Raw genomic sequence first — 15,018 nt, forward strand, 5'->3', positions numbered from 1 at the left:
GATCATTAGGTTGGTGAAATGAGTAGAAGAGAGAAAGATGGAGCTCTTGGTGAATGGCCTCAATTTTTTCAGTGAAGTACCAGGTGAGGACTTCAGAGTGTGGAGGGAGGGAGTGGTGTGAGAGGCTTGAGAAGATAAAGAGGTTTGGAATAATCTCTAGGGTAAGTGAGATGGAAATCCATTGATTGCCTGCCTGCAATAAAGGTAGTAAGATTATGATAAGATAACAAATTTGTACCTTGACTGCAGAGGTTTTCTGGCTTCCTCCAACTCATTCAATAGTGAGTGAATAGGAGCTAAGAGGGAAGACAGAGGCAGTCTTTCAGGGTTAGGGTTTAGCAAGTTGTGGTCAGTAATAAATAAATTGAGATTAGAGAATAGTAGAAGATATTGCGGTTTTGTACTGGTTCACCAAAGGCTCAAGTTTGGGAAGGAAGAAGGATGTAACCAGAGTAGGGGTGATGGCTTAGGAAGGTACTGAAAATTGTGGGGATTGGAGATCATGGTGAGAAAGAAGAATTAGGATTAGTAGGAGTAAGGGCTAGGGGGAGCTAAGAAGATAAAAGGTTGTAATTAGACAGGAATTTCAGAGTTCTTGAACATAGAAGTTAGAACACTTGTGGGTGATGCTACATCAAGAGTATGTGCACAGCTAAGGTGGAGTGAAAGGAGTTGAATAGTCTGAGGAACTGAGAAGTTAATGGTGTTTGAGAGAATATGAGGTGTCATGGCATAAATGAGTAGAGAGTTAGCCTCAGAGCCAGGAGGACCTAGGTGCAAGCCCCACCTCTGACCAATACTGATTGTGAGCCTCTGGGCAAGTCACTTAAACTTTGAACCAAACTCTCTATAAAATGGAGATAATAAAGCACCCACCTCAGAGAGTTGTTCTGTGGATCAAATGGCATAACAGATTTAAAGTGCTTTACACAACTTAAAATACTATATAAGCTATTATCATAATTATTATGATGATAAAGAGCATAGTTTGTGGGCAGGAATTGGGGTAGATAGGTAGGCTGCAAGTTAGGCATTAAATTCATTAGGAAAGGAGGGAGAATGTTCCGGGTGTCAGTAGGTAATGGCCATCAGGATGTGATCAAGATAAATTTGGACTCTGTGTTCCTCCAGGAGAAGGTGCTGTGTGATGGTGGTATAGGGAGATTCTGGAAGGAGATATTGCAGGATAGGATTGAGGTGGGTGGAAATGAGGAAACAGACAGCTGGGCTGGGGATGAGAGATCATTCACAAATCTGAGATTCATTATTATTGAGATGGGGGTGGGGGGAGTATATCCGTTGGACTGTGGGTCCACATAGATCATCAGGCAGGTGATTAGAAAGTTCAAAGTGGGCCCTCAACTGGAGGCAACTAAGTGGATCAATGAATCAGGTGCCTGGCCTGGAATCGGAAAAACCTGAGTTCAAATTGAGGCTCAGATACTTACTAGCTGTGCAACCTGTGGCAAATCACTTAACCTCTGTTTGCCTTAATTCACTGTGGAAGGAAATGGCAAACCACTCCAGTACCTTTGCCAAGAAGCCTCGTGGACAATATTGACATGGCAGGGTCCACGAGGTCACCAGGAGTTAGATGTGACTGAACTACTGAACAACAAAGGCCCTCAGCTAGGCAGCCTTGTGGCAGGCCACGTTGCTGTGTCCTAGCAGGTAGCCCGAAAACTAAAACAGCAGACAGTACGTTTCTAGCTGAAAAGCAAGAGCCGATGTATCCCCAGAGTCTGCCTTGTGGCAAGCATGAACAGGGCCTAATGGAGTTGTAGCTTGGGAACCTCTTAAAGCCCAGCCACGATATAGGACATAGTGGTGTGCCCTAGGTCACTGGACATCAAGCACAAACTTTGTTCTTTGTTATAGTAGTTCTGAAATTAACTGCAGAGTTTCTTGGTGGTTTTTACCTGACGTTTCTTTATATTCATGTTCTGTGAATATGAATTCTTCAAGTTTGCTACTTTTGTCCTAATGGATGGCCACTATCCTAGAAACATCCAGGCAATCTACTTGCCTTTTTACTTCAGTGACCTCTGTTTGCATCTATATTTGATAGAAAATAATGTTAAAGAAGACCATTTTTAAACCTGGACCAACTGTGGCCAAGGATCTTTTTCTTCCTTCTTGTCGGTTTTAAACATTTATCTAACATAACAAAAGCTTCAAATATTCCCATTTGCAGACTTTTGGTCATTTATCCAGGGACCAGTTTAAAAGTAAGATTTTTTTTCTCCTGATCTTAATGTCTTCAAATTCCACACATAATTAATAATGTTTGGATTTCATAACTGTGCCTAAAATTTCTCAAACAGAATTTGAGCACAAATAAGAGACTGTATGTTTTGATACGGGTAATGGAGGCATTCACTATTAGAAATGCTTAATAACAAATGTTTATTTTTCACAATGAAAAATGTCAAAGGAACACTAATTAATTCATTATTTGCTAATAGTTCTTGCAATAGCTATAAGTTCAGTTCCCAATTATAATAGGGGTTTAATAGATATATAACTCATGTAAACATATGTATCTCAAATAGAATACCTAAAAGTACATCTTCACAAGTCCTAATGTATATTTGTCATTAGTTTCTATCTTTTTTTCCCTCAATAATGTAATTTTTAGCATTACATATGAACACATTTAGGATTTACTTTTCTAGTGATATTTTTCATCAAAATTAATTGAGTTAGATGTTTGTAACTCAGTTGAAGTAAGTCATCTTTGCTAGGTTTTTATGCATTTTAAGTTTTCTCATTTTTACAACACCCAGACTACAAACTTGTATTTTAAAATATTTTCTCTTTTAGTATGATTAAAAACAGTAACCTGAAAACATTAATTATGATAGCTTGAGTTAAGAATGCAACCATTTAATGATATGGTATGTAATGCTTATATTTTAAAATACAAGACAGATTTTGAATGTTTTATCAATTAAGAGAGCAATTTTCAATTAACAGTTGAATGAATTAATAATTTTTGTGTTCTTTAGTGTAAATATAGATATAAATAGAATACTTGAAGAAGCTGTGATTTCTGGTATGGAAACAAGCAACGCCTCAGTAATTTAGCTAAGTTTTAGAAGTTGCGTCAGGCAAATAAGAGGTTAAGTGGCTACTCAGGGGCACAGAGTTAGTGTCAGAGGCAGGATATAGAACCTTCCTGACTGCAAATTCAGCACTCTATCCCCTAATATAAATGAGACTTTAAAAAATAGTGATACAGTATAAATGTTTTTTAAAAGCATACCCTGTTGTTTCAGTCTCTTTCAGATGATTCATTTGGAAACTCAAAGAAGACGCACAGACGTCATAGAAAAAGAGATTTGAAGAATAAAAATTTGGCACCATGGTGGTTAACAGATGATGATTTTGAAGATGATGGTAAATACTTTCATTTCACAATATAAAGTATTTTGACCACAAGGTGTCAGTCAAGACCTTTCTTCTGTTCTAAATTTTTGAAAAATAAATTCAAATATCTAAGAAAAGCATGAACATGGTGAGATTTTGTCAATGTTCACAGCTGATTTTTTTCTGTTTTTCATAAAATTTCATCATGTATATGATAAATAATTGTGAATGACTATTTTCTATTTCATGAGGTTTTATGTTGGGATGATTCATATTTTCTTAAAAGTACTTTAAATAACCTACACAACTTCAGGTAAAAGACAGAAGGAATAGCCTTGGGGGTGTGTCAAGTAATGTAGAAATATGTGTTTTATATATGATTCCGAGTTGCTTTTTTTTGGTGGAGCTATGATTTTGTTGGTGTGATTTCCTCTACTTGTTTTAGATTCCAACATGATTTATGATCTGGTGCCATTCTTGCCCGTGCCTTTCCGTAAATTCCCTAGAACAGTGCTTCTTAATCTTTTTTGTATCCTGAAACCTTTTGTCATTCTGATGACACTCAATAACTGTGACCATGGACAATTTAACCTTTGCTTACCTCAGTTTCTTCATCTGTAAAATGGGGATAATAATAGCAAATAGGTGTTGTGAGGATCATATGAGACAACACATGTAAAATGCTTCTCAGACCTTAAAGCACTATAGAAATGCTGGTATCTCCATCACCATTACCATCATCATTATTCCCTAAATATAATGCTCAATGCATCACCATTATGGAGCTGGGAAGAGAGTGAATATGACTTTTGTGTGTTTGTGTGGAAACATGTTTGCATGCTCAGGTTGCTTCAGATTATGTCTCCACACCAAGGCCATTCCTTATATCTTTTATCTAAAGTTATGTATGTTCATTAAAGAACTTTTAAGAGAATATGAATCATCCTAAGGTACAGCCTCATGAAATAGAAATATAGTCATTTATCATATATGTGATGGAATTCACTTAAATGCACTTTTGCTCTCAGTTATTCTGAAACCTTGGGAGGTTTATGGGGGATATAGGGAGAATGGAGCTGGAGGTGGTGGAATGTAATATCTTAGCATTGTTCAGGATACATCTTTATTAGATCATCTGGGAGCTGATTATGTGGTAGATGTGGGAAGAACTTGGAGGCTTGGTGAGTTGCTAAAATCTCTTATAAAAAGGCTTGAGCAAGCATTTAATGGGGACGCAATTATAGGGATCAGAATTTCAGATGGAGTAAAAGAGAGAATCATGGTCTGCCTTGAAACATTTACTTTCTAGGATATGATCTTGCCCTTGGGAAGAGAATATTGTGCCCCAGGAGTGACAGGAGTAAAGAAAAGATAATTAAATCTATTTGATAAATATTCAAGTCTTTAGAAATTGAATAATAAGAGGAAAGCTTTTGATGTACAGTGATTGCTTTGGAAAACTTTGAGAGTAAGTCATGGGGTTATTTGCAGATAATTGAAAAGAAGAGATCAAGACCTGGATAGGTTACAGGGAGCAGTAAGCTACCTAGAACAAGAAAGTGAGCTGTTAAAATGAGCTGTTGAAGGATATAAGTTCACTGAGGAGGAAGAGGAATAGGAATGGAATCAGGAGGTCAGGACACTTTATGTAATCAGATAGCCACTGGCAAACGTCAGCTGTTACAAGAAGAATGCCCAGCATTACAGGAGAATTGTCAGAGCCGTAAGCATAAATAAGTTCATTTTTGTAATGAGCTAGGAACACATACCCCACAGTGAACTTATTGACTGAGACTCTGCAAAGCCTTATTGAATAGGGATGAAAGATTAGTGCCTTCAGGAAAGTTAGGCATGCAGGAGGGCCTAAGAAGAATGGATCACTTTGGTCCCACAAGACACAGGTCTGTGGATCCTTCATTGAGAGAGAGAACCTAAGCAATGTTATCTGAAGCAAAAGAGGAAACATGTGAGAAACCCTTCCTGGGTAACAGACTACAAATTTATTAGATTGCAAAGCAAGGGGCTGGGATAGTGTAGGACTGGGATAGATGTTGCAAAACAGATTTAAATATAGATTTAATAATACCTTGGGAGCCTTGTGAGTTTAAAGAGCATAAGAAAAAGAGCAAGGCCATGAATTTTGTGTAGTGAACTATCTTATAAATGTGAGGTATCATATGCAAAAGAGAGTAGAGGCTATGTCACTGGCAGGAATTCAGTGGTGTGTGTAAAGAATCTAGATGGGATAGAGCTCCCAATCTGAATTGTGGAGGGGAAACTGGAGTATTTATGCTATCGGCTTGTAAAATGGGATGATCAACAGTACAATAATTCAGAAAGTTTTATCCACAGGGCAGTGGAGTTGGCCAAAGAAATAAATTAGGATTGAACTGCTTTTGAAACTAGGAAAAGGAGAGGCAAAGTGGGGATTACCATTATTTAGTATTGTATTCTGGATCATGTATATTAACATGCTAGTTGCGTTAGTATAGGGGCTGGTGGGAATTATCCAGGTTTCAGGTGACCGGTAGGCAAGCTATTTACCAGGTGAGTTGGTGAAGAACGTGCCATTTTTGATAACAGACTGGGATCTAGCTACTCCAGTCATGATATAACAGTGTGGAGGCACAAATAAATACAGTGGGTATCCTCAAATAAGTGAATTGCCTATCTGCACTGAGGAGGGTGAAGAAATGCCAGAAAGGGAAAGAATTTCCATACCATGAGTTTCCTGCTTTGATAAACAGCCAAACATTGGATGAGACAGAGAGGAGCCATTGGCTGCGACCAGAAAGGAGTTTTTCTGAGGATTTTTTCATTAAGAGACATGGAGCCCGTGCTTGGCACCCAGCTTGGTGACAGATGAGGTATATTGGAACCCAGTTTAATGACAGATGAGATGAGAGTAGAGGAACTGTGTTTGTGGGTAATATTTTTTCTGAGGAGGTACCACTGAGAATAAGACAAAAGACTAATGAATATGATCTGGCCTGGGTAGTTAGGTGGGTATTCTCAAGGGAGAGAGGGAACTTGTAGCCACTTCTGAGTAAAAGAAGGTGGGGCTTTCACCTCCAGAGGGATGTTGCATTTCTCAGAAAATATCAAGCAGCTGCCATCCACGGTCCTCTGGACAAGTGAGGATCCCTGAAGAAGGAGATTTGTGTTGGCGTATGGAGAGCTGGATCTGAATAGAATGGGGATCACACCTGGTTAGAGCCCTCAAATATTCCATTCACAGATTTAGAGGGTGCAGGTAAGATGCAAGATCATAAATTTAGAGATAGAAGCAACCTCAGAAGTAGCAGAACTCAGCTTCCTTGTTTTTTATATATAGCTCAGATAAATAACTTGTGTAAGGTCACACAGTAAGTATCAGAGCTGGGATTGGAGCTGAAGTCCTCTTCTATATCCAGCACTTATAGGCTCAAGCAGGTGTTCTTTTTTGTGCCTAAGGAAGAGAGCCTATATGTGGTCACTTGTGTAGAAAAGTTTATAGTTTGCAGAAACCTAGTAGTGAAACTTGTTTATATGTGTGTCTTAGCTGAAAGAGAGACTGCCCTCTGCACCCTCTGGGAGGGGTACTGTGGCACAGGTCCCTAGGGACTGCATTCTGGTGTCACCACATTCAGATGGAAATGATGAGTGGAGAATAAGCTGGAAATCACTGAGAGAAGTGGATTCTGTACTTTGGGACTGTGTGCTACTGGAACCAGGATACTTAACTTGGGAATCACAGCCTGGTTGTTGCCTCTCTTGTGCTTTGCCTCTCCATGTTGGAGTGAGAAATTTGAATCCTGGGTTTTGTTGCTTATAGAGGAATTATCATTGGAATCCTGGATCCTCAAGTTTCACAAAGCACTATGGAAACCCACTGGGCAATAAAAGGAGGTTGGACCGATAGAAAGGAAGAGGGGAGGCCCTATTTACTAGACTAATTAAACAAAAGGTGGAGTGACTAAAGACCAAACCGGTCAAACATTGGGGCAGAAAGAAGGCCTGCAGTAAAGGCTGGTCTACACAGGGTATGAAAAAAGATTCTTCAGTGGACTGCAGGATAACCCAGCGGCTTCTGTGTTCAGAATGTGTTATTTTTAAACGTGCTAGCATTAGGATACAAAGGGATATAGGACAAGAAGAGATATAAAATCCTTTATCTTAGAAACTGAATTATACCCAACACCTGCAGGAAGGATGCTAAATGGAGAAATAAACACACAGGAATCACCAGCTTCAGCAAAACTCCAGATCAAATGACCCCAGGATGGACTAACGCAGTGATGTACAGGTTCAGTAATATGGTTTACAAAGCAACAGAGTTTGGACTAGGATTGAAAATGTGTAAGACTGAACATTGGAATAAACGACAGAGATTTGATATCTGGAACAGATGACTGAATGACTTTTGGGAAGGAGCAGGGAAGGAGTTACGCCTTTAAGCACCGTTAGGTGGAAAGTGGAATGTAACATAAGATGTATCATGTTGTATTTTCAGATGATAAGGGGATCTCAGATTATGCATCCTCACCAAGCTCATTCCCCATAACTTTCAGCTGGAGCCTTGTAGACTTAGTAAAATATTTAGATAAGTAGATGCTTGTTCTGAATTACTCTTTAACTTTGGAAGGCCATAGCCAGGGTAGACATGAAAGTGTTTCAGGGAGACAATGATGTAAACAGGATTCCTTATTGATGGAAAAGTTCTCCATATGCTTCTGTTTACAGATAATATTGCACTGACTTTTGCTAAGTCCCAAGAAAATCCAAAGATACTAGTTTAACCATCCATGATAAAAAAGATGAAAAATTTATGCATGTTACTGAGATAATTATAGGTGGCTAGACAGCACTTTCATTAAGTATCTCTAAGTCTTTATAGATGTCTCTCTGTTTTGGAGGAGTGTTGCAAATGGATGTTGAGCTTGGAGTGAAGAAGCTAGGTCACATTCTCCCAAAGAAGCTTTAAGACTGAGTTGGGGGGGGGTGCCTTTCTCAGAAAAATCAAAGTTATGGGTGAGCCATAGAATAATTGATGCTGAGTATAGCGGATTTAGAGTCAAAAGAGACCAAAGTTTGAATCCCACTTGGGACGTTTACTTGCTGATTGACCATGTGTGCTCAGCTGAGCTTGTTTGCTTGAAGCATTGTTGTAATTCATCAAATGAGGCAATGTCTTGTGATAAGCTTCGTAAATATTGTAAATTTAATACTGTGTGTTTGTGTGTACATATACACATGCACACATGTGCTTGTTTAGCTTGATTCTTTGGCTCCCTCTGGTTGTGCCTTCCAGCAGTACATATTGTAGCACATTCGTTCATGTCTTCTCATCTTTCGTAACTCTTAATCCGTGTCATCCGGTACATATTCTACAATAAATCTCCCCAGTGAGGTGAATGTCTTTCTCTACATCTCTCGACATTGCATGGATAGTAAGGTAGTAGATAAGCTTTCAATGAAAGACCCCCTGCTTTCTCTCTGATGCCCTTTATGCAAATTGTGCATGGTTCATTGTTGATAATATATTACACCTTTATCATCTATCACGTAACTCTCTGTTACCCATTGGATACACAACCTTAATTGTTCAGAAACAATAGTTTCTGGCCTCATGGTTTACAACCACATGGCAATGTCACCTGAGCTGATGATTCCCAGATCTACTTATCCAACCCCTAAACTTTCTCCTAAGCTCCAGACTCTCAACTCCAGTTGCCTTTTGCATGTCTGGTATGGGATATCCTGTGGACATCTCAAACTCAACATATCTGTGTCTGTGGGGAATCCCTCTTCCATTTGGACCTTGCACAGGACAGGCTCCATAAAAGTGCTAAGCACCTTTGGTGAACATATGTCTCTTTTTTATACATCAAAGTTATCTATTTAACAACAGATGGTAAAGTGTCTTTGATGGAGCCATGTATGTATGCGTATACATGTGTTAAAGTAATGGGCCTGTATACCATGTGTGTATATGTAGCTGTATCAGAGATATGTGTATGTACATATGTGTGTATACAGTGTTTGTGCCTATATACATATTTAGGCATATATAAACACATATACAACATATATGCATGCATATGTATAGGAAATACCTTATTAGAGAAGAGCCTTGAAGAAAACATTTTATAAGATCAAGTGCTTTTTTATCATTGTCTTGGATATTACTTATTTTGTTTGATATATGTATATATGTGTGTATACATATATCGATCTATATGGTACTTATGTATATATGTATCAAGCGTATCACCAGGGTAAACAGTTTACAGAATGAGTGTGGATTAGAGATATGTGACTTAATATTTTAGTAGAGCATAAATTATTTTTATCTCCATTGAATTCAAGAAGTGAATTGTAGCATATGCATTGTTTTGTTTTTCTTGTTTTTATATATTAGCAGATGTTATTTATTATGTGTATATATGTACATATGGCTTCTAAACTTGTGTTGCTATGCATTACTACATATTCAGAAAGAAGACTAAGAAGTGAATCATTATACAATTGCAATACTTGTAGGATTGTATATTTTGAAATGTTAATTGAATAAAATAAAAATATCCATAGAAGATGCAGATAGATAAACACATCTCTTTATATACTGATGGATAAAACTAGAAGGGTAGTAAATAGCAAAACACGAACAATAAGTTGATAAGGATTTTTTTTTCAGAGGGGGAGGGCAGGGCAGTTGGGGTTAAGTGACTTGCCCAAGGTCACACAGCTAGAAAGTGTGTCAAGTGTCTGAGGTTGGATTTGAACTCGGGTCCTCCTGACTCCAGGGCCAGTGCTGTACTCACTGTGCCACCTAGCTGCCCCGATAAGGATTTTTTAATAACAAAATCTTTTCTCTTTTACTGACTGTGGCACAATTGCATTTGTACATTACGATTCCCAATGTACCACACAAGGCACAAATATGTGGCACAAATATGGGAAGAGTATCTAGACTAGACCCAGTATAAACAGAGGCAGTATGTGATAAAGGCAGTGTGGTTTTTGAAGGTATTGAGGAATCCATTCTCAAGGAAAACCTGAAAGAGAGGAGGATGAGAATGATGACTGCTTTGAAAAACAACCACAAAAAAACAAAGATAGGTCAGATGAGGGGGAAAGGATCCATATGTACAAAGATATTTATAGCAGCACTTTTCTTATGGCAGAACTGAAAACAAAGTGGATGCTCGCTCACCAGATGAATAAATTGTGATAGAGGAATATAAAGTGGGGAGGAGTGAACTGGATGGTCCCTCCCACCTCTAGTCAATGTGCCTAGGTGTCTAAAGTGTGAAAGCCTTAAAGTATTATATAATTGTCAGCTTTTATTTATCCAAGCAAATCACGTTAGAAATGCCTCAGCCTGCTGCACAGCACTATCTTAGAGTGGGAAGAATGCTTAATTTGGAATTTGGTTCCAGCTGAGTTACTAATTAGCTACATGACCTTAGGCAAGCCACCTTACCTATCTGTACCTCAGTTATCTCATCTATAAAATACAGGGATTAGCTAAAAGAATTTTGTGTTGCCTTCTGTCACACTCTCTGATTCTAGTGTATCTCAGCCCAGAATATCTTCATCTGGTTCTTTTGCAGCACTGCTTCCTGAAAAAGAAGCCTATCTGACTCTGTAGCCTTGAGAGCCAATATTCCTTTGTTTTTGGCTTGCTACATCCTGTTTGAACAGTCTTTTGACCTATACTTAGTTTGAACTCTCAGCAGGTATTTGGTTATTCATTCCAATACTGTGAAACTGCCCATGGTCCATGAATAAAATAAGCCATTTTGAGAAGTCTGGGAGTTTCCTTTCCCTTAAAGTAGCAAGTATTAAAACTTGACATCATATCCTTACGGAAACAACGGGAGAGTAATTACTGTTGAGTAGCACTTTAGTAAGGTGTTCATTTAGTACTTGTTGCTAAATAAAAACACTTGGTAACATTGGTGGCATAGTTAGATTAACTTTTGTGTGTTGTCACAGATTTTAAACACACTTAAAAATCACCTGTGTGTAGAGCCAAGTGAAATTAGAAATTTTAGATACAATGATGTATTTTATTTATGAACATTAGGGTATTTAAAAACATTTTAACCATTGTAGAGTATAAAGATTTCCAACTTTTAAAAGTAGAAAACATACTGAAATTGGTCTATGAGTCTCTTTTCTTTTTTTCCCCTCCTTGTATTGGGTATTAGGTCCTTGTTTATCTCATAAGTAGAAAATGTACAGTGTTTACTTTTATTTATTGAGATAAGTTGTTGGGGTTTTTTGAGGTGGGGCATAATGTAAAAATTCCTTTTTAAATGTCAAATAGCTTTCATTTGTAAGTCTCCCAGCCCATTTCTTTTCCTATACCCCAGTAGTTAATTTTTGGAGTGTTTAACTACCTTTTCTGCCAGAGTTTCTTAAGACCCTTATTGGAAAGATAAATCAGGGATGATTATTCATATTACAGGAGACTTCTTGGACTTACAAAAGTAAGCCCTAAAAGCTTTCTTTTAAATAATATTTCTTAATATATTTAAAATATGATTTTTTTCACAAAAAATTTTCATCTGCAGTTTTGAAAGGATTTGTCTATTGTGTAAAGTAATATTGAGTCATATTTAATAGGTCTATTCTCAGTAGCATGATTAGATAATTTTGAATTTAAAAAAGCTGAATAATATAGATGATAACTTAGATAAATGTTAACTATTGGTTAACTATTGGGATTCTATCTATCAGACTCCTGGAATGTCTTATAGAAACATCTTAGTTTCTGAAGCTTGCCCTTGAAAATATTGATATAAATTCATTTCAGATGTGTTCCTGATAGCTACTACTTAAATAGTCGTTCTCTCTTCTTCCTTTTTTTTTTGTCAGAGTAGGAGAAGGAATAATTTTAGTATATGATCACAATTCCTGACATAGTTTATTTGGGGGTTTGGGGCATACAAGTAATAAATAGAGGTACTGGATGTCTCATGAAGGGTAAGGGAGGAAAAAGAATGAGAAATAAGGGTGGGGGCATGAACTAAATTTAAACTTCACATTTTTGCCTGCATGTAGCTATTTTCTTTACCTTGCTATCTTCTGAACTCGGCTACACGTTAAAAAAAAGACATAGGAAGTGGTTTGGATATTGAACAGTTACACTACAAGGATGTGCCATATTATATACCAACAAATATCTCAAAATTGTCTGTTCTGATGATTACAGATTGTATTGCTATTAAATCAGCACACAAAGCCTTGCAAGTACTCTGCAAAGACACCATCCTACAGAGTTGTGGGTGAATATAAGAGTAAAGAAAGCACCATAAAGAAATGTTAAATAAAGATTCTGCAAAATAAAAAAGTGTATTGTTATATTCAGGCAGAGTACATGAGCATCCAATTTTAACTTTTTTTTTTTTTTAAAGAGGTCTTCTATAAATATAATTCTTGGGTTGCTGACTGAAAGAAACCTTAAGTTAAACCCACCAAGAAATACCTTGGCTAAACTCTGAGACTACTGTTTAAAGTGTGTGTGTGTGTGTATGTGTGTATGTACATGTATATATGTTTATACATATGTACATATATATTTGTGTATACATACATGCACACGTATGTATGTGTTGGTATATTATTAAGGCAGAATTCATGACTTCAAAGATAACCATGAATATGCCTGAATGGTCCAGAATCACAGGATATAAGGAATTCTCTAAGTAGAAGGTAGAGGAGTTAAAGCATTTATTGAAACTCAAGAGTAGCAGACGCACAGACCAGTGTCCCCAATTTGACATCCTGGCAAGAACCTTCCAAAACCAGCATGCCCATCTCACAATAGTGACCAGGAGGCCACAGAAAAAACATTATGGCAGCAAGCCAAGCCATACTGGTGCTTCCCTCCCAATGCCAGGGCCCTCCAGCAAGAAGACCATCCACTGGCCTCAAGCCCCTGCTCAGCACTCTCTGGTCTCACGAGGGTCAGTCCTGCTTTTTTGTAGCACCTGCCGCCGTCGCAGCTGCTTCCGCCCGCAGTCTCCAAGCTGTGTTCCAGCTAGCTGACTGCTTCTTCTCTCCTTCACCTCTTAACTGTTCTCACCAACTGCCTCTTACCTCTTCTCTAACCATTCAGCAAGCTCCTCCCACCACAGGCTTCCATTGGCTCCAGTCCTAGCCACTCCCCCCAGGACCCTGAGAGCCCCGCCCCCAAAGCCCACTCAAATGGGCCAGGAAGATCTTCCCATTTACTGATTGCCTTTACAGTTGGACAACCAAGAGAAAGTTTTATCTTCAGGAAAAATCAATTCTAATAGCTCAGTATTGGCACTTTTCTTTGAGAAACCAGAGAATAAATGGAATTCTTACATAGGAGAAGGGAGGAATATGCGTCATTCTTTCAAAAAGAAACAGATGAGCAGGGTATTTAACATGAGACACTTAGAAGGTGAACAAGTACAGTAAACAAGAATGGACTAAGCAACATAATCTTCTTGTCCTTCTAGGAAAAGGCAAGGTAATTTTTAAAAATTTAATTTGTGAAACTAATGAGAAATTAGAGAACATAGTGGGTCAGAAAGAGCTCAAGGGAGTAAATAGAGAAAAAGGAAAGGATGGCAAGCTAGACTAGCCAAAGCAGCAAGGCACCCTGAGGGAAAGACAGGAGTCTCTCTTTAACATAGTGTTTAACAAATGCTTCATTTATTCAAAGCAGGAAGAATTGAATTAGTGTATCACAGAATAAAATCCATGTTGCCTCATAACTGAAGGAGTATTTTGGGTTTGGGGAAGAACAGAGGAAAGTTGCTTGGACTGAAGGAGGTGAGGAAGAAGAATCGGGAGGCAATACAACTTGATTTTACGAAGAAAAGTGATTTTCTCTCTCATTTTTTCTATTTCTGGGACTCTGAGAAAGTAAGAAAAAGAGCACAGAGGGGTGGGGGAGGAACAAGAACCAATTGCCATGAGAGGCAGAGAAAGGCTTGAGAAATATCAAGATTTAATCTCCTGGAGGTAGGGATGTGCAACACAAGCTTTACTTTGGATTGTTTCACGGATGAGGATGGACTTCAGGAAACCCATCAGCAATCACATTTCTTAAAATATACCGTACTCCAAAGGAAGGAGTTTCTTGGTTCCCTAAGGGAGTCTTTGAGGTCATGGACATGAGGATCAACAATTGGATTTCTGATCTTAGGATGGACAGGGGCCAATATAAGGGGATGCAATAGGATGGGGCCCTGTGACAGAGGATAGTGATTAACTTCCACCATACCACACTCCTCCTTCAGGAAATACATCTATGAGAAAAGCTTGTGTCTTTTGCGAGACAGGCAGACGGAATGTTATTGCACTAATGTGTGAGCTAGACGGAGGAGGGAGCAAGGGTTGTCTTTCAGAATTCTTATGCTGTATGAGGCACATACAGAGAGTTAGAAAATAGAATGAGTAAACAGAAGTTGTTTTCCACATCATTTTAGAAGACCTTAGAGGAGTAAATATAGGGATGAAATAAAATAACATGCCTTTGAAAAAAGCCCCACAAATCAATGTACCACAAGATATTAAATGATAGAATGTGATAGGGAAGATTTAAAGTTACAATTTACATGGACCAAGTGCCAACTGGGGAAAAGAGGCAGGTTATTAAAAAATGTGAATGGGTTAAACTGTCCA

The 15,018-nt window shown here is 38.2% G+C and overlaps 1 protein-coding gene across 1 annotated transcript in view; it reads left to right on the plus strand.

The window, feature by feature from the left end:
* Positions 1-15,018, plus strand: part of CEP162 (centrosomal protein 162) — a 122,722-nt gene that overhangs the window by 16,020 nt on the left and 91,684 nt on the right. The window contains exon 3 of the mRNA XM_036768893.1: positions 3,279-3,399. Within this exon, the coding sequence (XP_036624788.1) occupies positions 3,279-3,399 (121 nt within the window). The remainder of the gene's footprint in view (positions 1-3,278; positions 3,400-15,018) is intronic.

This window comes from Trichosurus vulpecula, chromosome 7 (assembly GCF_011100635.1).
Source record: "Trichosurus vulpecula isolate mTriVul1 chromosome 7, mTriVul1.pri, whole genome shotgun sequence".
NCBI lineage: Eukaryota > Metazoa > Chordata > Mammalia > Diprotodontia > Phalangeridae > Trichosurus > Trichosurus vulpecula.